This window comes from Coturnix japonica, chromosome 1, assembly GCF_054131305.1.
Source record: "Coturnix japonica strain WE chromosome 1, WE-NBRP24, whole genome shotgun sequence".
NCBI lineage: Eukaryota > Metazoa > Chordata > Aves > Galliformes > Phasianidae > Coturnix > Coturnix japonica.
The window spans coordinates 98,576,585-98,601,770 of record NC_140663.1 but is presented as its reverse complement, the minus strand read 5'-3'; the positions used below and the strand labels follow the sequence as shown (position 1 = coordinate 98,601,770).

At 38.8% G+C, this 25,186-nt stretch overlaps 1 protein-coding gene across 5 annotated transcripts in view; it reads left to right on the top strand.

Moving 5' to 3' along the window:
• Positions 1–25,186, top strand: part of ERG (ETS transcription factor ERG) — a 140,877-nt gene that overhangs the window by 19,105 nt on the left and 96,586 nt on the right. For all 5 annotated transcript variants that reach the window (XM_085529455.1, XM_015882537.3, XM_015882555.3 and 2 more), the window contains exon 2: positions 17,783–17,870. In XM_085529455.1, the coding sequence (XP_085385581.1) occupies positions 17,832–17,870 (39 nt within the window). In that variant the 5' untranslated portion in view covers positions 17,783–17,831. The remainder of the gene's footprint in view (positions 1–17,782; positions 17,871–25,186) is intronic.

Sequence of the window (25,186 nt, the reverse complement as noted above, 5' to 3'; positions counted from 1 at the left end):
GTCTTATGCTCCAAACAGCCAGTGAGAGCCTGGAAAACTGGTTGGAAGCATAACCAATAAACAGGAAGTAGTCACACAGAATGTCCAGATTACTAAAATTGTCGAGGTCTTGCTAAGTTTTAGACACTGCTTTATACCAAGGTGCTAGCTAGAAGAAATGTATAGCATGTATGGAAAGAGAAGTCAGGGCCAGCTGACTGACCAGTCTATGTTCCATCAATTTTTCAGCTTCTTCGGGCTGTTTACTCCTTAAGTAGGAAGTCTGCATTTTTAAGGTTGTATGTGTCAATCTAAATTTGTATGTGTTTCTGCTAAGTGGTTTTACTTCATAATTTGTTCCATGCCAAGTGCCAGAAAAATAACAGCTACGTTCCAAACAAAGTTTATGTAAAGCAAGTGGGTAAATGTTATGCATATCATAATAATGTAGGCTAGAGTAATTTTTCTTTACTGAAGTGTAACTGAGCCATTTAAAGCAATTAATGAGTTTGGTTGTTCCTTTATTTCCATTCTGAGTCTGACATTTGCATATGGGTGCCAAGCAGATTATGAAAATCTGACCTCTTTCTTTTGACTGGATTAACAAAACCACTTAGCAGAATTAGAAAATAATTGCCTGTACTTCTTGCTTCCATGGCAAAGAACAACATTCCAGGATTTTTTTAAATAGTGTTATTTTTATCTTTTCTTGTTATTTTATTGCTACTGAAGTGGAATGATGAGTAGGCATTGTTTTCTTGAAAACTAAGGGTGTGTAGGGAATGTCCCTATCTCATTTCTTTCAGCTACAGTAATAATAAGAAGAGTGAAGAGCATTCTGAATAGTTGAATGACAGTATTGTTCAATGAAAGAAAATCATTTAATCATAGAGTCATAGGGATTGGTAGGGACCTCTGGAGACCACTGAGTCCAACTCCATGCTAAAGCAGGTTCCATATAGTAGCTCTAGCAGGAAAAACAGGGTGGTGTTTTCCACAGGCAAGTGAAAGTGATGCATCAACACATCAAGGGGATGATGATAAATATTGTACCTAAAGGCACAAAATGCAATGATAACATTAAAAAAAAATAATTAAAAAAGAATTTGGATTCAAATCATAAAAACAATCTGAATACATGCTTGTCTGTAGGCAAACATGATGCGAGTTCTTATCGTCTTTTAAAATGGTCTGAACAGGCACAGCTTGCTGTACGCTCTCTAATTAAGACAGAAAACTTCCTGCTGCGTGCAGGTAGTGCAGAGCTGCCCTTCTACTATGCTGAGCTATTTGGTAACTTCCATCATGTCCTCTGCCATGTTCTCTTTCTACGACCCTACCATAAAGCTATTTTCCAAGATAAGAAAGGATTTTAAAGGTCATACTGGCCTTGAAAACCCATGCACACCCCAGACAAATGAGACAGCGCATGCCGTTGTTACTTTGTTCTAGGAAGACAGGATGGGAAAGAAGACCAGCAGAAAGTAGAGTATTTGGTTATCATTCTTTGTCTTTTGATGTGACACCTGGTCAATGTGTTATACTCCTTTTCCTTTTCTGTTCTCATCCAGGAACATATTTTAAGAGAGCATTTGTTTCCTTACTTGTCTCTGCAGTGCCTCATACACATTATGCTTTTGCCCTTTATTTGCATTCTATGCGATGTCGGCAGAGACAGACTATATCCCGAGGGCTGTTAGCTGAGCAGGAAATCTAAGAAATTACTCCTGGAACGAGTTCTTCCAATGATTATGGAAAATAACATCTATGAGAAGCGTGCACTTCTTACCTGCTAATTCACAAGTGCACACAGGAATAATGTGTTGGATGAGAGGTAGTCATCCATGTTAATTTCCAACAAGTCTGTAACTGGTATCCAAGGTGATGGTTTAAATCTGTAGTCCCAGGGGTGTAAAGTGATGTTAGCAGTTCAGTTCTGTTCTTCTGCTTCCAGAACTATCATATTTTTCCATAGTTGAGGTGAGATGAGGGTGCATTTATAGGACAGGAAATTCTCTGTAAGGTGTTCTTTTTTTCTAAGCCCAAATTATTATTTTTTAACTTAATTGAATAACCTCCTTTATGGTAAAGAGTTTGGGTGGATATAATTATGGGCAGTCCTTTTAGCTGTGTTTACCTTTCACTTGTTTCACAGACCTCCAGAACAGTGAGTGGGTGTCCACAATTGTGTTCTAGGATATTAAACTTTTTTTTCCTGTATGCTTCTTAAGCACTGTTGTGAATTTGACTGTTAGAAGTTTTTAGAAGCAATATCTCTGCTTTTCTGAAGAGTTCATGAATTTGACTCCCTCACTGGTCAATGGAAATGCATTTTCAGGGTAAACAACTGCAATAGTAGAGTGTGGCTGTAAAATGGGATTGATCATGTTTGAGGTATTCGCTCCTTTGAACATTAAAAATAGTGGAGTCACCATCCCTGGAGGTGTTCAAGAGCCATGTGGATGTGGCACTGAGGGACATGGTCAGAGGGTATGGTAGGAGTGGGCTGATGGTTGGACTGAGTGATCCTAGTGGTATTTTCCAACTTCTGTGATTTAATGACTCCATGATTCTGTGAAAATCACAGAATCACAGAATTACCCGGGTTGGAAGGGACCTCAAGGATCATGTAGTTCCAACCCCCCTGCCTAGCAGGGCCACCAAACATACACATTTACTAGATCAGGTTGCCCAAAAAAAAAAAAAAAAAAAAAAAAGATGCTGTTAGACAGGTATCCATCAATCTCCTCTCTCTGAGTGGGTCTGTTTGAATAAAAACTCCCCTCCTGGAGGGAAAAAGACTCTGGTCCATGTGGTTGAGACATATGGAAAGCAGGACATGTGCACATGAGTCTCTGTTACTCTGCTACAGCAAATGTCTAATTATTTACGTACAACATAACATTGCCAAAAGGTGCAGTTAAAAGACCCACTTTGTCTTTGTAAATCCTATTGCCTGTATCTTGGAGCATGCTCCTGGGAGTCCAGGGCTGTGACTCAGATGCAGGAAGGGGATGGACCTACCTCTTGTGGGTGCCAAGCCAGAGCAGCAGCCACTGAGTGGCTGGGGCAGGGGGACGTTGGTGGGACAGGGTAGAGGAGCCAAGACATTCCTGATTTTTGTTTTCTCTTTGTTCCCACAACACCTTTTGAAAGCAAAACTGTTCTACTTGTTTCAAATGTTCTGATAGAGGCAGCTGAAAGCTGCATTCTTTTACACAGAAAAATTTCCAAGATGTCATCATCTCTAAATTTGAAAAAGAAGTGTCTTGCTTGGAGTAGTTCCCACCAAGAAATAAAAATATCAGCAATATTCCCGTCACCAGTACCACATTGTTCTGTATTCTACTCTGTGGGGTTTCAATATGCTCTGCTTGATTTTGATTTCAGAGGATGGGAAGACACTAGTATTTTTAGGTAAATGTAATTCACTGGACTAGTGCCTACTCACAGCCAATTCTCTTAGGGCCATACAAGAATGTTTGCACTGCTTTCAGTGGAAGACTTGCTCTTTATCCCTGTGGGTGGAGGTTAAGTCAATGACAACTAAGCTGAAGAACTGTTCAAGCTCCCAGGAAACTTCTCTGTTGATACCAGTGCCCATTTTCAGCCCCATTGTGAATAGCAAGAGGCATCAGTTAAGATAAATTGACTGATTTTGTTGCAGGTTTGTATAGAGATCAGTCTTCCAGTTAACAGCTTAACAAAAGTATGACTGAGATGAAAGATGCCTTTATAGCTAGATGAAAAGGGTTTGTCTCTTTAAATGGCACTTTGTGTTTTCTTTATATTCTATAATATATATATATTCTATGGCAAGAATTTCAGTTAAAAAAAAAATGGAAGTTCATTCTAGATTAGGGAGAGAAGCTGCCCAAATATAGTGATGAAGACACTTGAGCCAAGCTAGGGATTTGGTGACTGTTTTAAAAGTCTTTTCCCCCCTTTTAAGTAACTCTGATCCTCGCAGAGACATGGGGTTTTGGTGCAGATGGTTATTATACATACGGAAAGGACCGTGTACTTACAATACACTCCATAAGCCATTAAATGCTGTAAAAGCCTGGTGGACTTTATAGTTTGCATCCTGCCATTAGAGTTCCCTCTGAAGTCTGTCAGAAAAAAATAATTCCACTCTAATTAAAGCTATTCCCCTTTTTAAAATGTGAAATCAGTCTAATTATGACTAATTGTTTCACAAATATATAGTAGCTCTAATTGTACCTTAGTCCTGGACACTGCCCCACTTACCCTCAGCTTAGCAGGACCCCTGTGGATAGTGTTTTGTCTTCATTATTCTCCAGCAGGACTGTGATATGCAGCCAGAGAAAAAGGGAAAGTGCTGAAGAGGGTGTTGCTGTTATTACATTTTCAATGATGGTAGAAACGGGCTTCCCAACATCACAGCACATGGGTTCCCTGCTGCCTACAGACCTCAGAAATGTCAGATCACTGCATTTTGAACCTGTCTGAAAACACCAGCTCTTTTATCCTGTCTGAAGGTTAGTTTGGGTCAGATCTGTAGCCTACTGATAGGAATGAGAACTAAGCAGGATCTGAGCCTCTGATCTTAGTGGATCTTGTTGGCAGCTGAGTCCATTTGCTCCTTAGGGGCAATTTCTTTTGCAGGGTCTGAGCTACTCAAAGATGAAGCACACAAAGAAACATATACCCAGATCAGCAGATACTCTAAAAGTAAAACTCCAAGTTACTGTTTTTAGAAATTACGGCATCCTGCAACAGCAAACTTCAAAGAAACTGGAAGTTTCAGTACTGACTTGTTTCTTTTTCATCCTAACTGTATTTCATTAGAAGGTTGCACAACAATGAGTCAAAACTTGGGGTGGAAATGTTAGTGATTTAGTTTTTTAATTCTACTGAAAAAGCACAGTCATGGCTGTTACAGATCTGTTATTTCACATTTGTGCACACCTGGCATACAAAAATGTGGAAGGAATGGGATCTGGATTTAGAGGAAATATGTTGCATCACTCAGTTAAATTCTTTGAACTTTCAGATTGCTTATTTTTTTTTTTTTCCTATTACAAGTGCATTCTTTTAAAGAAATGCAAGATTGATGTTTCAGTCAAAATAAATCTGAATCTGCATGCTAACATGCCAGAAAAGATTTGTAATGCTGAAATATGTGGCTTTTTCTAACGGTTAACAATTTTAAAGATCACAAGTTTGAGAAAAAAATGCAATTTTGGTTCAAATTTTGGGGCTATACTAGGGCTTAGAGTAGTTATGACGGCTTATGATAGTTAATAACTTTGTTGTGAAACTGCATGCGAGTGGCTGGGAGAACTTATGTGGCCAAAACAGCCATATCCCTATTACTTCTACTCCACTAGTAGATGGCATAAAGGGGTTTTAACATGTAGTCTGCAACAGATGCCTACAATGTCTATTTGGCCCTCGGAAATTAAATACACCCTGAGTTATTATCTACGGGGTTCATATGTTCTCAAGATCATAGCATAGGAAAACTACACACAGCTACAAATGTACCCACCTGAATGAGCCCCTTTTTTTCTTGAGAAAAGTTCCTGTACTGTATGGCTGTTGTAACAGGCCCATGCAGTGCTGAGTAAAAGATCAAAAGCGTGAATGAAAAGGGACCAAAGTTCACAGAACAGACAAAAAATATCATTGTGGTATTCACCAACCCAGTGGTGGGTTGCAGAGAAAACACACGTGCACTCAAAGGTGTACTGAAAAAGGCCAGTGGACAACTGCAATCTGCAACAGTGGAAATAATGACTAGAAACAAGGGGGAAAAAAATCACCCTGAGAGTTGCCACACATTGGAACAGGTGCCAAAACCATTGTGTAATACTGTTCTATTCATAGCTGGACTAGGTAAGGCCCTGAGCAACCTACTGTAATTGGTCATGCCAAATGACTCACAGGTCCCATCCAACCTCCCTTTCTCTGTGATTCTCCTGACCAAGTGCTCGTGCATCGTCCACCACATAAACAGAGAGGTACAGCAGGGGGCAGAGAGCACATGGTAGAAACTGGAGACGCTGCTAACTAAATATAGCATCTTGTCCCAGTATGATGTAGGATTTCCATGTGTGCTCTAGAAGGGGGAGATTAACTTGATGCTCTGGAGATGCATTTATGGTATACTGTGGGAGAGTTTCCATTGGTAGGGAGAAGAAAAGGTTGTTTGGGGGGCAAATAAAGGACCAGTGTAGAATTTGGACTACATTTAAGTCCTGTCAACAAGGAAGAGGTTTGAAGGGTCACAGTTCAACACTGCAGTTGTTTTGAAAGACCTTTGCCATCTGGGCTGGTTCTCTTTTGCTAGGTCTCCATGCTGGAACTTGAGCTCACCATATGGGATACCCCAGGGCAATGCTCTGCTTGTTGTCCCAATGAATAAGTCAGGTCTGTTAACAGCATCACTGTAGCTGACACAAAAGTCATGTGTTCAGATTACAGCACTGTTGATTGTTATTGGAATTGGTCTGAATTAGCACAGAAAAGTCGGCAGGGTTTCAGGATAAAAAAATTTGGGGAAATTTTGAATAATGATTTTTTTAATGAAATATTAGTCAACTCTTGTTGATTGTAGGAATGGGAGTGAGATTTTAAAATTCTGAGATTCTATGATGGTTCAAATCTGACTGTAGAGTCCAAGTTTAGAATACACTTTTATACATGCTACACATTCGTTTGAATTTCAGCCAGTCTTTCCCAGAAGGGCAGCCTTAAGCAGGACCCATTAACTCCTTTTAATGCTGCAAATCATTCCCTCTCACCCTCTCATTGTACTTTTCCATTGTTCCTGTTACACCTGGGAAATACTTACTTTTTTGTTGTTACTGTTGGTTTTTTCAGTATTTCTGTATAAAGTCTTCCTCATTTCAGTGTGTCTACTTCTCACCATGGTTTAGCAGGAGAATTTGAGATGGCATCTGTTGTTTTGGAGAGAGAGAACAAAGTAAAATTTTGGATTATATAACTGTTGAAGGAAGGCTTTCTTGTGCTCTGAACAGTTTCAGGTTATGTCTGTTGTGCAAAGAGGTCTGAAAGTATGCCTGAACAAAATGAAAGAGAGGATGGCCAACGTGGGCTGCAATCTATGTTAAGCTCCTGTGACAAAAGTCCCATGAGACCTCACATAGGTTATTTGAGTTATATCTACAAGGGATTTGGTGCCGTGTGTTGACTACTAAAGAAATAAGCACAGGTAGCAGAAGCATTCTGACTACCACAAAGTACTATGACTAGTTTAATTTATCTCCCAGATGCTTTCATCTAGCATGGATAAGCTTCTATAGCTTTTCAGATTAACGGGGCAATTTGAATGCACAGCTTTCACGTCAGCTGCCAGTCTATTGAGCCTGATCCCTGCAGGCTCAAGTATAACAGGCTCCAGGCCAACAAGTTTCTCAGCAATGTAAAGTAGCCCAGGTACTTATTAATGCATTTAAACTATTTTATGTCATGCATATACCTCCCTGCATACGAGACCCTGCACATATCTCCATTTTCCACTTCAAGGCTTGTAAGGTGTTGAATTGCTAGAAGCACAAAAACCATGTGACTATGTCAGCTGTATGGAGTATGCTGGTATTGTTTAAGGTCATGTGAAGGGGCCAGATGTTAAATACAGTCTTGAGCTTACCATATACATAAGGGGAAGGTGTTGCTCGTGCTTCCTGAAGTAATTTGAATTACTTATTTCTCTAAAATAGCTACATATTTCTTCCAGTTCTGGGAACAATCTACTTTCTTCATCAGTGCTCTCTATTCAGAGTTGATGCTTATTTTAGGCACAAATGTGTATCTACATAGTAGTAGGAATCTGATCCTATAAGGCTGAAATCTGTGATAGTTTTGCTGCTTACTGTAATGTAAATGGGTCTAGGTCCTGTGCTTTTGCAAACTGTCATGATGGAAGGCACAGCAATAAATGTAATAAGATAATAAAATTTGGCTGTTTTTCTATAATGTCTAAGCCCATCTGTATGCCTCATGTCAATAAAAACAACTAATTACAAAATAACTGAATATAAAGGGCCCCACTGCTTAAGAAAATTCTCCTGTATTCCATTCCTAAACTTCCTTTTGCATCTACTGAAAATCTAGACTGTAAGACATATTTATTCCATTAAATCCTGATTTTGAATTAAAACAAGAAGATAACTGCAACCTTATCTTTGCTAAGGTCTATTCATGTCTCTATGCATGGAAAACAGTCTCACTTGCTCTGGGGGAACTGCTTCCAAAGTGCAGAGGTGGTTGTATCTCTAATGCTTTGCCAAGCTTGGACCTCATGAAATTCTGCTGGAAAAGCACACAAGGGTGAGCTAAACCTGCCTTAACTCTTTAATCCCCTATTTTCTACAGCTGGAAGTAAAATGTACCGTGATTTTCAACTTAGCCAAATACAAAACCCAAACACTGCTTCTGCTGCACTTTTTGCCTGCTATGAAGTCAGGCTCAGATTATGTTTATCTTTTCTCTGTTTTAAAACAGTGTATGAGGCAGGATACCAACATTTCCCATGCAGTGCAGACAAACACTAGGAGTTTTCAGCTGAGCAAAATTAGCGTCTTTTCCATTTGACATTTCTTTCTTCTCATTACTTTGTCAAACTTGTATCATTGCTTAATACAGGTTTCATACTGTGTTGTAAATTCTATGTTATAGCTCAACACTTACTGTTAGGCAATACGTTTAGATCCACAAAGCATTCTTTTTCTAAGCCTTAACTTTAGACTGTGCAGATGCATGAGTGACAGTGAGTCCACATTTCTTCCAGCAAATGACTGCAAAATCCAGATGCTGAAAAACTGGGCCTAAGTTAGACATAGTATTAGCTATTAATAGACTTTCTTCAAATGAATTTGAAATAAAAATAAAGCTGCCAAGGTCATAAATCTAAGCTTTATTAAAGATGATCACTGGAACAGGCTGCCTAGAGAAGTAGGTGTTGGAGTCACCTTCTCCAGAAATATTCAAGATCCTCGTGGACACTTTCCTGTATGACCTGCTGTAGGAAACCTGTTTCAGGCATGTAGTGGACTCAGTGCCCTCCGGAGCTCTCTTCTAACCCCTATGATTCTATGATTCTGTGTGGTATCATTTGAAGATACTTTCTTGCTAAGGATATACAGTATTTCCATTTTTATCATCATAGTATCACAGTATCATAGTCTTGTGAGGGTTGGAAGGGACATTAGAGATCATTGAGTCCAACCCCCCGGGATTCGAGCCTCCTGTGTAGCAGAGCGGCACTTCTACCACTTGCACCACAGGGGGGATTCGAACCCAGGACCTCCGGTGTTGCAACGTGGCATTCCTACCACTTGCGCCACCGGGGCATACATTATGATACTTTAATGTTTTTATTGATAAAGCAAAACTGAAATTGTGGCAGTCTTCCTGGTATGCACTTTAGAAGTATTTTGTGCAGACCAAGTCAATGCTTTTTGAACATCACTCTCTTTCTTAAATACTTCGTGCTTATACAAATCTTCAAATTTTTGTTTTTACTTTACAGCATCTGAAATGGAAGTATCATCAGTAAAAAGAGAAATCAAACCAAAAGAAAACACTTTATGCCAAGGATGTATAAAAAAAGTAAAAAACATTTAGAAACATAAAGGAAAATTTGTCTTAAGAACTTCAAAGCCTCTCCTATGTTTTGTTCTCTAGTCAAGTAATCTTCTGCAAAGGAAGGTGCCTTACTTTGCTAATTCACTGAAGAAGCATCACCACATCTAATTGCACTTTTACTTCCTCAGAATTCTTTATGAAAAAAAATAATAATGTTGCCAGCCAGTCATGTTGTTCGAATTAATGTTGTTCCACCAGATCCCCTTTGCCATTCTCAGAGTGGGGTTTCAGAAGTCCAGAAATCCTGCAAAGGATTGTGAAGGGTCAGCTATGCTTCTCCATCTCCCTTTCTGTTGAGTTTTGCTTATCCCTTCACTGATGATTTATCCATTCCCTCTCCTGCTGCTGTCCTATAAGCTGACTCCCCTCTTCTTCTTCAGGAGATGCCCATACATGGCTGTAGAAAGGAAGCAATTACCATGAATGCTTCTGAACACTAAGCTGTGCTGAAAAAACCTGCCTCAGTCACAGCTGACAGCCAGATAATGTTGTTACCCTTTCAGAGGGTGTCCATAGCTAGGTCAGACTTCAGACTTCCTTCTAGAATTTTTCCAAATATAGAGCAATTTTTCAGTCTTCTTGGAACACCTTAAGTCCATAAACCAACAAACTGCATGCCCAAATCTGTCATGCGTTCTCTGTGACTGATAGAGATGAACAATAGTGAGTGGACTGATCTTTGACTTGCTCTGGAAGAGTTGTCAAGCTTGATTTAGGGCTTGACAAGGTCATTACTGTCCCTAGAGGCCCACCAGTCCCCTGGAGAAATGTGACCAGGAGGTGTTTTTTATGGCTCCCACCCATGAAGGAGGCAACTGAGTGAATCCAGCATAGGGAGTGTCAGAGAGAGGTTCCTCAGCAGAAGAAATGGGTTGGCTGGTTGTGAATGGGATGTACAGGATGTACTGACACCCTGAGATAGCTTCAAAGAGGGTGCATAGTGGAGCTGTTTTTGGGGCAAATTGCCCAGCACACAAAACTGCCTCTCCTGTTTGCATCACTTGGACCAGCAAGAGTACATACACATAGGAGAGAACAATGTGATATTCCTTATTAAAAGTGATATTTCCTCATAAGAACAAAAAGTACCCCCCAGAAACCTGAGGGGAGAAAAGGGAGAACAACTTTCCTATGCAGATTACTGAACTTTTCTTTCATCCGCAAAGTGAATACTTGCATGCAACAGTTTCAGTGCCAGTACATTCTGTTCCTGAACAGCATATACATTTCTTAAATATGACAACTGAGGAAATTTATAGGATGCTGAGAAAATGTTAGCTAGTTCTTTTTTATTTCTTGCTCATATATTTCTAAGCATTACACTTCGATTCTCTCATAAATCTAGTTTTAGATTCTTCAGATTTTACTGTTTTTAACTGTAGCAGGTCAGGAATATAGGCAGAACAGTGTGAATAAAGTGCAATAAATACTGTGCTATTTTAATATACTCAGTAATTATTGAAAGTGCAAGGTGTATGTAACTTCTGATTATATAAATTTAATCAAGTAACTGTTTTCAAAAAGTCTGTGAGGTGTTGACAAAACCTGTTATGGCCTTTAAAAATACCATTGCTTACTCTTATTCAGTGTATGCTATCAGTTTGTAATGGATACTTAACTGTGGTTGAAAAAATTAATATATCACCTGAACTCTGTGTGTGATGCAAAACATACTGATTCTTGCCTAGCACTTTTCATAGCCTTATTAGAAACAGACCTCTTGTGAACAAAAGAAAAACAGAGGCATAGGTATCTCACAGCTAGAGGGCAGCTAGTGAATCCAGTCTAATCTCCTATGTATCATCTGCCTTTCAGTTTCACTCAGCTACTTCTGACCTGCAAAATCCAGGTACAAGAACTGTGTGCTGAACAACAGACTCATGGAATCAAAGAACCACCAAAGGCTGGAAAAGACCTCCAAGACCACCCAGTCCAACCACCCACACACCACCAATATTTCCCCACTAAACCATGTCCCATGATACAACACCTAAATGTTTCTTGAATGCCAGTATCCTCATTTTCTTTTTCCAAAGAAATATCCTTAAAGTGCAAGAGGTGCTAGCAAAGGAAGTCCTGAAGGAGCTGATAACATGCACTACAGGAGTTTGCTATGTAATTTGTTATTTCTGATCTGGATCTCATTTCACTTTCTAAAAACTACTCTCATTTTCTTTTATCTTTTCTCAAGAGATATTAGTTTTCCCTAGCTTGTGACTTCAGCCTCAAAATAATTTCTCATTAATTCATTTGATAACAGGATGCATATCTTTCCACAGCTGTAATTTTAAGTAGAGGGTGAGTTAAAATGTTTGAAACAGACCCATGTTCTAAGGGTGGAATGAATGTTAATTAGAAGTTACTATTTGTCACTCTGTTTGTTGGAAAGTCAGATTTCTGTATGGTCCACAATAATGACCTGCATACAGAAGCTGTGTGATGGCTACTTTTTGGCCTCATGTCTTGTTCTTGTGGAGCTGAAACTTCCAAGCTAAGCATGGAGTTGTGTTGAGACTGAATAGCCAAACACAGAAATCTGACAGGACAACTCCAGCATGAAACAGAAAGGCAGCAAAATGCATCAAGGAGGAATTTCATTTGATCTGGCAACTTTTCTGGTGAACTCTGCGGTTTTCCACTTGGAAAGCACAAAGTCTTGAATTCATTCATTGCTCTCCCCTTGGTATCCTGTGCATGTGTATAAGTATCCTGTAACAGGATAAGCATCAGGGAGTAATCATTATCAAACACCCTTGCATGGTATTAAGAAAGACAGTCAAAACCTTGAGCTATGGAAAGTGGTTGATGTAGTTAAAATGTGTCAGACGTGACTCAAAAGTCTCCTTCCTTTCTGACAATATTACTTCATTCATGTTAACCACATTTGTAAGTGGCCTGGACTGAAGAGATAGTGTTTGGGGAATTCCAGACTCCTTTATACACAGTTGGGAGTTTCAGGAATAGCTACTCTGCATTCCACTTTGATATATAATCCTCATTATGGCTTTGAATAAGAACATGGTAATTTGCCAAAAAAATAAATAAAACAAGTTATTGGTCAGAGTCACACTATATAGGGAGTACTAATAAAAACAAATATTTCTGGCTGTAGTCTAAAGTTTCTACTGTAAATGAGCTAATTTAGGGCTGTATCCTCCCCTGAGATCATGGGTTGGAACTTAAGATAAGCAGTAGCTGCACAGATAACTTTGGGTGGTAGGGTAGAAATGTGCCTTCTCCACAGGCTCCACATTCAGGGGGAAGGAGGGTAGACCATTTGCTGCCTTTTCCCCTTAGGTGGAATGACCTCTCCAAGAAGGGGAGCTCTGTTCATTCATTATGCGATATACTTAACTCCTTGTATGACCGAGTCACAGTTTAACTCCCTAGGAATGTGCTCTATTTCCCAGAAGAAAATCCACCTTCAGTTTTGATGAACTTCAGGGGGGACAAATGTAGACATAGATGACAAAGACACATCTAAAGATGGTTGGGTCTATTTTCACCCCTAGATCTAGAGTACTACTGTTAGTGCAGAGCTAAATGTAAACTCAGGCCACCTGGGCCCTCCCAGACAGGTGGTGACACATGGCTCATTCTTCAGTTACTTCTTTGCTTATGGTAATGTTCAGCCTCTGGTTTCATGGGCAGCTTCAACCCCTCCAAGCCCAAGGCAGGCACAAGCCTCAGCTCTCTGCCACTTGCAGCCCAGTACATGCTCCATATTCCTCACATCACCCTAGATCCTGGGTGATGTGCTGAAGCAAGGAGAGGTTGCTGCTGAATGGGGAACCATCAGAGGGTGATGTGCTCTTGGTCACACCAGGGCCCTGCTCTGAACGCCACGAAGGACATTGTGTTAATGTTGCATGAAAGAGAGTTTGCAGCCTCTCCTAGCGCAGATCTATTAATTCTTATTTATTAAAATAACAAGAAATGCCACTTTTAGCATCATTTCATTCTTTCAGGAAGGCACATTGGACCGTGCAAAGCACATCCTTTGTAGGTGATCCTGCAAAGGCGAGATGGATACAAAATATCTTAGTTGAGTTTGGAAAGCTGTACAAATGCTGATGGACACATCTCTTCATGTTTTAGTTTTCTTGTCCTTTGTGCCATTTTTCCCTCCCTGCATTCTGGTAACACTCTTCTGCTTCAGAGTTCTGAATGTGCAAACAGAGCTAAAATGAGTGAAATTCTGGCTCATCTCTGACTGTTGCAGAAGTCCAGTTTATTTCAGCAGATGAGGATTTCACCTCTTCATAGTATTATTAGGGGACTTAATTTTAATAATGTAATAATTTAATTACTTAATTTCAATAAGACCCATACGATACGAATAAAGTAGCTGTGACACTAGGGGAATGATTGCACACTTTTTCAGGTTTTGGTCCGTGAAGCTCCTTCAATCTATTTGATATGTTTAAAGTTTAGCAAGCCTCAATTTATCTTAAATTTACTATGCAAAAGCTCTGAAAAGTCCACGTATGGCTCTCATCTGCCTAGGAAGGGAAGCTCTGAGTTAAGGCAGCAGTAACTTGCTCTGTTTCTAAACACTACGAGGAGCAGGTTTACATGCCTTTTGGATATCACAGCCTTTCTCTCATTTACACAGTCACTATGCTAGTAGGACCCAGATGTCCAGAGAAAGATTTCCTGAAAAAGAAAGCAATCCAGAAATGGACAGAGTCGCACATTGCGAAAGTTATCCAACAGCTGAAAAACATAAGTTTTTACTAAGTATGTGACAAATACAACTTGCACGACAGTGGGAGAGGGTCTGCAAGTCCTGCTGGCACTTGCTGGGGATAGTCTGCATAACTGCTGACAGATTCACCTCCTGTGAGTAATGGTAAACATCCCAAAGTCATGCCGGTAGAAATTCTCTGCAATGCCACTCGGCATTATTCATCCCACCAGCACGTGGATGTGTGTGTGCAGCTTTCCAGTGCTGTGTGCTATGCATAGCCTTTCACTGCCTCATATTCAAGTAGTTGTAATGTGCAGGTCCTTGTCACCTTGAAAACACTGATCTTTTGGGATAGAATCTGTATTCAAAGCAGAGTTTTGACTCTGATCTCTATTGTTCAGCTTGCTCTAGGGTAACCACTTGGTATCATCCTTGCTTTCACAGTGCCACCAATTTGGTCCAGCACTTCTGGTGTGATGATTGCCACTAATCAAGCAGTGCTTTATTTTTCCTTTTCCTTTTTTTTTTTTTTTTTTTTTTTTTTTTCTTTCTGTATTTTCATAGTGTTCAGTACATAAACTTATGGCTGTATTTTGAATGCTATAGCTTTTGCAGGTAAGCATTTTAAGCCTTGTTCACCTAACCATCAGTTGTTTCAGTGAGCATTGCTTGGAAGAAGAACCTGTGTTCCATCTGCAAGTAGGAAGGTACATGGCAGGAGGCTGGATAGTGTCAGTGTGAAAATCCAGAGGTGTGTGCTGCTCCCTAGATAGAGGACTTCCAATCTCTCAGTCCTATGGCAGTGTATGAATCTGTTATAAAGTCTAATCCTTTTGATATGACTGTAAAAAGGAAAAGCAGTGTAATCGCATCTGGTGAACTCTAGAGCCACACATAATTCTGTGCCCTTTCGATGCATTTGCATCAGCCTAAAATTACAGATTGCACAGCAGAAAGTAAGTTAGCAGACCTTGGAGCCTCACTGCCCACTCCTGTGTGGAGTCCAGCTGTGGAAGTGGCACACACAGCCACAGGAGGATCTTCCTCCCTGTCAGTCACAGGAGGTGCTCCTACAGTGCAAAGTTAATGACAGCAATTTGTGATGCCAGAAACTGCAAGGAAACCTGCTCCATGGCTATGAATATCTCACTCTCAGAGTTAAGCTCTGGCAAAGAAAATCACTCAAGCAAACACTTAGCTTTTGGTTTGTGTTAGAATTTCCTTGTTTCAGTTTCCTGGAAAGAGATATCTCCCTAACCCAAACTTCGGTGTCATTTGGACTTTTGACTTAGAGCCAATGCCAGCTAGGGGACGCAGGGCAAAATCTCCTGCCACATGCCAGCCCTGTGACGGACTGTCAAACACAAACACAACCAGCGTGAAATTTGGGGTGGGGGTGGTGGAGGTTCTGACAATAAATACCATCTGGTTCAGAAAGTTAGTACCAGATGTCTGGAAGAGTCCAGCTCCAGCCAGTAAAGGTGGAGCTGAAGTAATTAAAATGATATTTCTGTTTGGAAAAAGGAAGGAGTACTGTCACGGCTTTTAAACAATGATTTGCAAAAGTAGAAAGGCAAAAGTCATGCCTTTTGCAAAATATCTTCCTGTGTAGGGGATGCATGAATGGATATCCAGGAAAGAAACATGGATACATTGCCAAAGGTTGAGCTCAAAGCATAATTCCTCCTTTGGGGATCATTGTTATACAGCAGTGCAGGGAGCAAGTCAAATGGACTGAGCATTTGCAAAAGCATCTTTGCAATTTGTACTGGCTTACGTCTGCTTGTCTTTAATTCCCATACTGTGTGGTACAAAGCTGGCGCCCAGCTTCCAAATGTTCTCCATCTTCTTCTCTCCTACAAAGGATCTGTTTTCTTGGGGGAAAGCTACAATATTCTGATCCTGGAGTAATTCAAGGAACTTCCAAGTCCCAGGGCATTCCAATTGGTCTAAGCAAGTCTGAGCTCTGAAACCTTGTTTCTGTCCCAGAGCAACAGGGGGCATTTCTGGAGCAGCTGGACAGAAAATATTTTTCTGTTCAAAGGAAATTTAGTAGTTTCCAGATTCTGTCTATGATCTTTTGAAAGCTCAAAATAAAAATCCAATAAATCCAATCTAATATTTGTGTGTGACTACAACCTGAACAACACTGTTGTTGAAAGTTTATTTTTACTGAAAAAAACATCTATTGCTTTTGGAGATATTTAAGCTCCTTGGGAAGAAATATCTTCACTGAAAGTTGTGACATCCATATCCCATTCGAGCACCTAAGGAAAGCATGCAAGAAAGAGGTCAATATAATGAGAATTTGGATCATGTTGGGGTTTCCATTATAAACTCCATAATTAAGTACTTGGATTTCATTGATTTGAAGGGAAACAAATATGTTTCTAAGATCTAAATGGAGATATCATTAATTGCACCATGTAGTGCTGCATATCACAGTTTGCACCTGGTTTCTTTGCATCATGAGGACTAATTCTGGGGCAAACTGCATCTCGGCATCACTCTATCAGCATTTTTCCTGAAACAATAGATAAAAAATATCTGCAGTTTGGTCTGCAAGTTAGTGCAGATTTGGGAACAGACAATGAAATTAAGAAGGTGATACTGAAGAAGATTGTTTTTCTGATTTGCCTTATCTTTAAAAGATGACAGAAGTTCAAGGTTGAAAGGGAAGTGTTTGTGTGGAAAGTGAGTATTTCAAGGCTTTTGGAGAGAGCAGAGAAAAAGACAGATTAAATGCCATTCATGTTCATAAATTTTTCCATGTTTTCTAGTTTCCTGACTTATTGATCCCAACTTATCAGCCTTAAATTTATGTTCTAGTTACTGAGCAGTACTTTGCTGTATAATGTATAATTATTCTAATTATATATTGTTGTTATTTAAAATTGCTTTTACGATCCCTTACCGCTTGCATGCGTAGACAAACGCCTCCCACCTGCCCCAACCTGTCAGTGCTTTATTACCAGACATGGATAAGGGACCCCAGAAGATCCATGCTCTGAAGTGCTGTTAATTGAGTGCCTGGACCAGCTTTGCAGCATTTGTATATGGACACAACTTCAGCAAAATGATGCATACTTCTACCAGCACCAGATCTGTCCCAGTCCTGCTGTATATATTTCTACACTGAGAAGAAGAGATTCTGTAAATCCTTGGTATCTCTGATGGTTAATATGGCTGTGCAGTGATTGCAGGACACACCCCAGAGCTCTTCTTTTGGGAAAATCCTCCACTAGAGATAAAGGCTTATTTTCCATGAGAATTTCAGGGCCAGCTGTTTTCTCCTATCTGAATTTTTTCCTTCCAGACTATACGGAAACAGAAGTGTCTTAGGGCTCCAGCTGTGCTGGTTGTTGAGAAGGTCTGGGGAAGGAAAGGTGTTTATCCTCCTATAAAAAGATAAGAGATTTCTATTGAAAATAAATTCTTAAATATAATCATACAACTTTTCTTTCTTTGGTTATGCAGCTGCCTTGGGATCTGAGCTTCTGGTAAACACGTTGGCCTGTTAAAGGACATGATTCAGACTGTCCCAGATCCAGCAGCTCACATCAAGGTTAGTTTCCTGTTTACTCTGAGTCCTCTGATGTTTTGAGAGTGATAAAGTTAAAGAATATGTACACATACTGGAAGTTTTACTTCTGTGCAGCACTGGGTCTTTTATTCTTTGTTATTTATGTTATTGCATGAGTCAGTCGCAGAGTCTTTGTTGCTGACACCTGTTTTAATGTGTTCCGAAGTGTGTGGATATTTTGAGGGTAATTTTTTCCAAGCTTAAAAAATCTCTTGATCATCCTACAGTAGTTGGTCTGTGTAATAAAAAAAGATCTACTTGGAAAATTCTGAATTCATATGCCCCCAGTTTTGGTCCTTTGAAAGCCGGGGGCAGAAGTTAATGGAGAAGGAAAATAAGCACTATGCAAAAAGCCAAACAAAAATCCCTTTGAAAAATATCAGGACCTAGTTCTGTGTAAATCAAAGGAGCACAGACATTGAACTTGTGCTATACAGGCTTACAACAGGATTGCTTTGCTACACTTCAGAAGGCTCTGCATTGCTTTTCAGCTCCTTTTTATTTATTTATTTATTTATTTATTTATTTATTTATTTATTTATTTATGTTCCCAAAGAATAGGAGAATGCTACATTTAGCAGGCATTGTTGATGATGCTCTGCAATGAATAAGACATCTTTGGATATTGCCTATAAATAGTACCTGAGTTTTACCAACTGGGAGTGGTGCTCTATTTTTGCCTTGCTGCTTTATCACCTAGAAGTTTTGCTTGGAAACTGACTGCTTCTAGAGGTGAACAGCAATTCATTTCCAGAAGCAGAAAGGATACTTACATAGCAGTGGCTTAAGCTGGAGAAGCACCTGACACATAAAAAATATGTTTATCATTCACGTGGTTTCTGTTATGCGAGAGCACTGCTGATAAATAAGATTTCTGTAATCAAAGGGATAGATCAGCCATGCTAAGCAGGCTGCCAGTGAATAGCTTTCTTTTATTCTTTCTGTCTGCCCTTCCTTGAAGTTACTTTTTCTGCAACTTCTTTCATGGAGTTCCTACTCAGCCAGCTGCTATCAACCAGTCAGCAGCTCTCTGTAGAAAAACTTCATTTTTCAACTTATTTTTAACTGTATAAAAATGCAATGTTATTTTAAATTGCTCACTTTTCCTGTAGAAAGATAGGGAATAAGAAAAGCCCTTCTGTGTAACTCCCTACAGCATTTTTGGATTGTGTTTAGATACTAGAATGATGGGCAGCAGTATGAGAGCTTGTCCCTTCAGTCTATACAAGTTTTCTAAAACCCAACACTCTCACAGTCTTCTGGCACTCCACTGTTTTTGTATAAGCAGTCTCTCCACTGCATGTCTCATCACCTGGATCTCAATCACTAAGAATTCAAAAAATTTATGGGGATAGAGAACCTCTTCATGCTTTCTATGTGTCCACACTGAAAGAAAGAAAAACACCAGAACATTAAGAAGAACTCCATTTCTTGCTTTCTGCCAACAAGTAGGTTTTTGTTTTGTTTTGTTTTACAATGGGAGTTAGTTTGAGAGAACAAAGCTGGATACGTATGCTTCTTTTTACAGTGAGTACAGAGAGCTGCACAAAAATCTCTCAACAATTCTGTGTTCAAGGGAACCTTTGGGAGCCTGTTAGCAGTAGAACAGCACACACAAGTTGTTGCTACATTGAGAAGGGGTGTGAAGAAGGCAGTTACATGAATGTTCTGCTTGGGACAGGACGACTAGCTAAATAAACCTCAAATCCTTCACGTTTCTGTTTATGTAATTAGGGTCTGCTTTGGTCTAAGAGCATTCTTCAGGGATGTGCCATTAATGCCATTCATTTAAACTTTAAAATCAGATGTAAAAACATTCTTAAAAGTAAACCATGAGAAAGTAGTGTGCATTGGGCATAGGAAGGACTATTTGGTGTGACGATCTTTTCTGCTTCTAATTGCCATGATGATGTTGAACATATGGGGTTCATTGCAGTCTTCCTTAATATAGTTTTGTTTAACTGTGCTCCATCAGGTAAGTCATATGCTACTCTTTGCTGGTATTTTGTTCCTTCAGTGAGCAGACATAACCTCACTCATGCACATTTAGAGATGTTACTTTGAAGTTTGCTTTCTAGGAAGTGTCTGAATTATTAAGATTTGACAGATTTTTGTTTTTAATTTTTCTTCCTGAACATGTGCAGGAAGTGAGTGTGAAAGATAAATGAACATGGCGGTATGAATATTCAGAGACATCTTTTTGCAGCAAGAATGATTTCATTTGTATTATGTGAGTTCTCATGTGTGCTATTTTGAAAACAGCCTTTTGCACTACCAGAAGGAAACGTCATCCAATCCAACAGCTCTTGTTACACATTTCAGAATGGGAAGTTTTATGAGCCTGACTTCAACACCTAGGCAGATCTTGTTCAGTTAGGGGAATGTTTGTCCTCATTTTGTTTGGGAGCTTCATTCATTTTAAATGAGTCATTCATAATTGATCTGGTGAACTTGTGATCCCGTTTCTTCCTAATGCATAGTTATACTTTGGCCATCAGCTTGTTTTATGCCCAGACATAAAGGACAGAAACATTTCATGTGGACAAAAAAAAAAAGGTGTGTTCCGACCCTTAGTTCCAGTTCAGCAAAATATAGGGAATTCTGACCCCGATCTTTAAGCGGTTCCACACATCTGGTACTTTTGAATTGAATTAAATAAGTAAGACTATTCACATCAATAAAGCCGTTTGTGCTCAGCAGTTTGTAGGTTCCAATTCAGCACCTTAATTTAATAAACTTTGGCATGGCTGAAGTGTTAAAATAGTACCATTAGTTTGTTTTAATGACAAATAATTAATAAAATAGATTTGTATTTGATTTAAAGGTAGAAAATGAATTTTTGTTTTCTGGTGTCTGCAATTATAATGAACAAATTATTTTTGTAAATTCATATGCATAGTTTATTTAGTCTAAGGGGATTGGCTACATTCGAGTTAGTATCAAAATTGTGTATTCTCTCACTCTTCTGGAATATGTTTTCTCTCATTAGTCTGAAAATTGCAGAGGACATTTGCAGCCTACTCTGTCCTCACATCTCAGCCTTCCCATTCCACCAGAAGGGGCTTTCATTTTAGTTGGGAGCTATAAAGTGTTTAATATTATGTTAAGGAATATTCTTTGTGCTGTCAGGGGGTCAAGATCTTTCTGTCACCAACAGAAAATTGCAAGCATTATGAAAATAGGTCTTCTATATACACTAAGTCTCACTCCTAGAAAGAACATTATTTTTCCTATTTTTTGAAATATGATTCTGCATGGAAATTCTGGATACCATTTTCACCAGGAAACTGAGTCTTTGCTTGTCAGTCTGAACTGTGTTGCTTCTAAAGCCCAGTTTTAGTCATTGAAGCTATGTAAGGATCTAGCTGCTTATACTGGCATTAATTAAAGCAAGAGATACAGCTCATCAGTAGAAATGTTTTGAAGAAGTCAGTGTCTGGACTGCCTCTTTGAATGGGCGAGACTAATTGTTTTGTAAATACATTTTAAAACATTTATTTTTTCTCCTTTTGATTAAATTATAGTTTAAGTAGCCATAGAAACACTGTGCCAGTCGCAGATCTGTATTTTGTATGCAATCATAATCATAGAATCATAGAATGGCCTGGGTTGAAAAGGACCATAATGATCATCTAGTTTCAACCCCCACTGCTATATGCAGGGTCGCCAACTACCAGGCCAGGCTGCCCAGAGCCACATCCAGCTTGGCCTTGAATGCCTGCAGGGATGAGACATACACAACCTCCTTGGGCAACCTGTTCCAGTGCATCACCACCCTCTGTGTGAAAAACTTCCTCCTTATATCTAACCTAAACCTCCCCTATTTCAGTTTAAAACCATTCCTCCTTGTCCTATCGCTGTCCACCCTTGTAAGTAGCCATTCTCTCTCCTGTTTATATGCTCCCTTCAAGTATTGGAAGACCACAATGAGATCTCCCCAGAGCCTTCTCTTCTCCAAGCTAAAGAAATTATATGTGCTTTGTGAATGCTGACTCTTCAATAAAACTTCAGTATTTTTTTAAATGTTAAATTCTGCTTACAGAAGTCTTGTTTGCAAAGGCCAAATGCTTATTTGGCTTTAGTTAGCTTGTGCCATGACTGGTGGGGATTTCATTGAACTGCTTCTCAGGAAAAGAAAGAGTCTGGGGAGGTGATGGAGTCACCGACCCTGGAGGTGTTCAAGGAACATTTGAATGTTGTGTTGAGGGACATGGTTTAGTGAGAACTGTTGGTGATTGGTGGATGGTTGGACTGGTTGATCTTGTAGCTCTTTTCTAACCTTGATGATTCTGTGATTCTGAGTTTGTAATGTTCATTTACTCCTTGTTGGGAGCAGAAGAGTCCAAGTTACAGCAGTGTAGTAAGCAGCTTACTACATTTGTCAGGAATTAAGCCAGCCCTGGGGTAAATGAGTATAATTCATTGAAACAATATTGATCTGTGCCAGTGAAAGATTTGGCCTGCCTATATCTAGGTTTTTATGTTCCTTGGTGATCTAAGATGCTGAGATTTAGGATAAAGGGAGAGACAATTGAATGGCAACAGCTGAACAGAGGTGCTTATGGACTGTATAGCCTTCATCTTCCTGATAGAAAACGAGAAAGGGAATTCTTTATGTCCCAGATAGCTTAATCAAAGAGGACATCCAAAACTCTTAGCCAAATTCTGTATGAGCATCTCTCTCTTTTTTTCTTTTTCTTTTTCTTTTTCTTTTTCTTTTTCTTTTTCTTTTTCTTTTTCTTTTTCTTTTTCTTTTTCTTTTTCTTTTTCTTTTTCTTTTTCTTTTTCTTTTTCTTTTTCTTTTTCTTTTTCTTTTTCTTTTTCTTTTTCTCTTTTTCTTTTTCTTTTTCTTTTTCTCTTTTTCTTTTTCTTTTTCTCTTTTTCTTTTTCTTTTTCTTTTTCTCTTTTTCTTTTTCTTTTTCTTTTTCTTTTTCTTTTTCTTTTTCTTTTTCTTTTTCTTTTTCTTTTTCTTTTTCTTTTTCTTTTTCTTTTTCTTTTTCTTTTTCTTTTTCTTTTTCTTTCTTTTTCTTTTTCTCTTTTTCTTTTTCTCTTTTTCTTTTTCTTTTTTCTTTTTCTTTTTCTTTTTCTTTTTCTTTTTCTTTTTCTTTTTCTTTTTCTTTTTCTTTTTCTTTTTCTTTTTCTTTTTCTTTTTCTTTTTCTTTTTCTTTTTCTTTTTCTTTTTCTTTTTCTTTTTCTTTTTCTTTTTCTTTTTCTTTTTTTTCTTTTTCTTTTCCTTTTTCTTTTCACTTTTTTCTTTTCACTTTTTTCTTTTCATTTCACTTTTTTTCTTCTCATTTCACTTTTTTTCTTTTCATTTCTCTTTTTCTTTTCTTTTCATCTTTTCATTTTTCTTTTTCTTTTTCGTTTTCTATTATTTTTTCTTTTTTTTCTTTTCATTCTTTTCTTTCTTTCTTTCTTTCTTTCTTTCTTTCTTTCTTTCTTTCTTTCTTTCTTTCTTTCTTTCTTTCTTTCTTTCTTTTTTCTTTTTTCTTTTTTTTTGGTGGATGTAACTAGAGATTGCTGCTTCTAGGTTTCAAATTGTGGCTACCAAATCGGAAAGATGTATGTGATATTACAATGAAATAAAAATCTGATTTCCCAGAACAAATAAAACAATTACCTAAGAGCTGTTTCTGAAATCTACTCCTGAGTTTATCACTTAGGCGTCTGGGCTGAAAAGTAAATGTCACATGCATATTTTCAAGCACAGCATCCCATTGGAAGCATTAGAAAGTCTGATCTCAGAGCTCCTTTGTTGGCCAAAATGTACACTGGAATTCATGTTGTGGCTGTGTAGAGATGTCGCTGGATTAGCTTGATATGTTGTGTTAGGTTAAATCTGGCTTGTTTCACTGGTATTATTAATTAAAGAGCATATTCTGGGTCTGATATAATCTGTTATTTTTCCTGGAATTGTAGAATATCCAAACAGGCTCTAGAATACTTCTATGCTGCAAGTTTTATATGCACAATACAGTCTCTGCCTGAATAGGCACAGGGGACAAGAAAGGAAGAAGGATAGTGTTACTATTATTCTCATTTTACTGATTCATAAAGGCCAGGGTTTTCCTCTCTGCCTCTCCTTGACTACTCTATGAGCCTTGTCTTTGTAGATTCCTTGCACTGCTCAAGCACTTCCTTCAGTGCTTATAAAAATGTTTTTGGGCAACTCAGCTAAGAATGTGAGCAAGGAATTCTGGGCAAAAAAAGAAGAGAAATTTGCCCGAAGTCACACTTGAAGTAAGCTAGTGGCAGCATAGTTGAACGGGCAATCCAAATGGAGTGTATAACTCTACTATATTATGATATGTCACTGCTGGATTCAGTTTGATAACATACTCCCACTCTCTCAAAAAATATGGGCTGGTATCTTTTGGAAAGTAAGCCAGACCTTCTACAGGTGTGAATTAGTGATGATCCCATGGATGAAATACCTGCCATAGACTCTAGTTGAGAGAAGATGTGCCAAGGTGAATAGGCTACTGTGGCTCATCTGGGCTGCAAACTTGCTGCCTAACATCTGCTTCAGTATGACTGCTGTGTGCATGCTCTCCTCTTGTGGGTTACAAATGTCCCTGAGTGACAGATGTGAAAAGGCATCCCTATCAGCAGTCCCTGAAGCTGCTGCTGCTGAGTAGCTGTAAATCCATCCCCTTTACTTACACTTCACCATTTACTTCATTCATTATTCTGGCAAAACTGTAAAAGCTCTTCCCGTACTTTCTTACTGACAGGATGACAACACTGTTTCCATTTCACAATGCTTCTTACTAATTATTCTAGCTGGATCACAGTTGTTAAATCTTGTTTGAATGATAGGAATGGTTTAATCTAGATTCTCGTAAAATAAAGCAAACGAGTTTATTATGAATGTGGATAACACTCCTCTGCACCAGCACTCATTCACTGAGCCCTCAAGCTGCCAGGCTTAAAATCTTGTGTGTTACTTCCACCCCTATGTCAGCACACACCATTTACATATAATAATGCCAGAATCACTGCTGTATTTGAATACTAATATTGTATGTAGAAAGCATAATTTGTTTCTCAGAAGTTTTGAATTCTGGACTGTACCAGAATGTTTGCCATAGAGCTTGCATCAGTACTTTTTTCCCCTGAACTCTACCTCCTTCTCTCTGCCTGAGCAAATGCCTTATTGCAAAAGGAAAAGGGAGATAATGGCTTCTGTGTACTATAATTGATGAACTTTCAGCAATTCGGAGCAAATCCAAGATTGCTGCCAACAGCCAGATGGAAAGCAGTGTTAATGACATGTTCAAAGGAATGTATATTTTTTG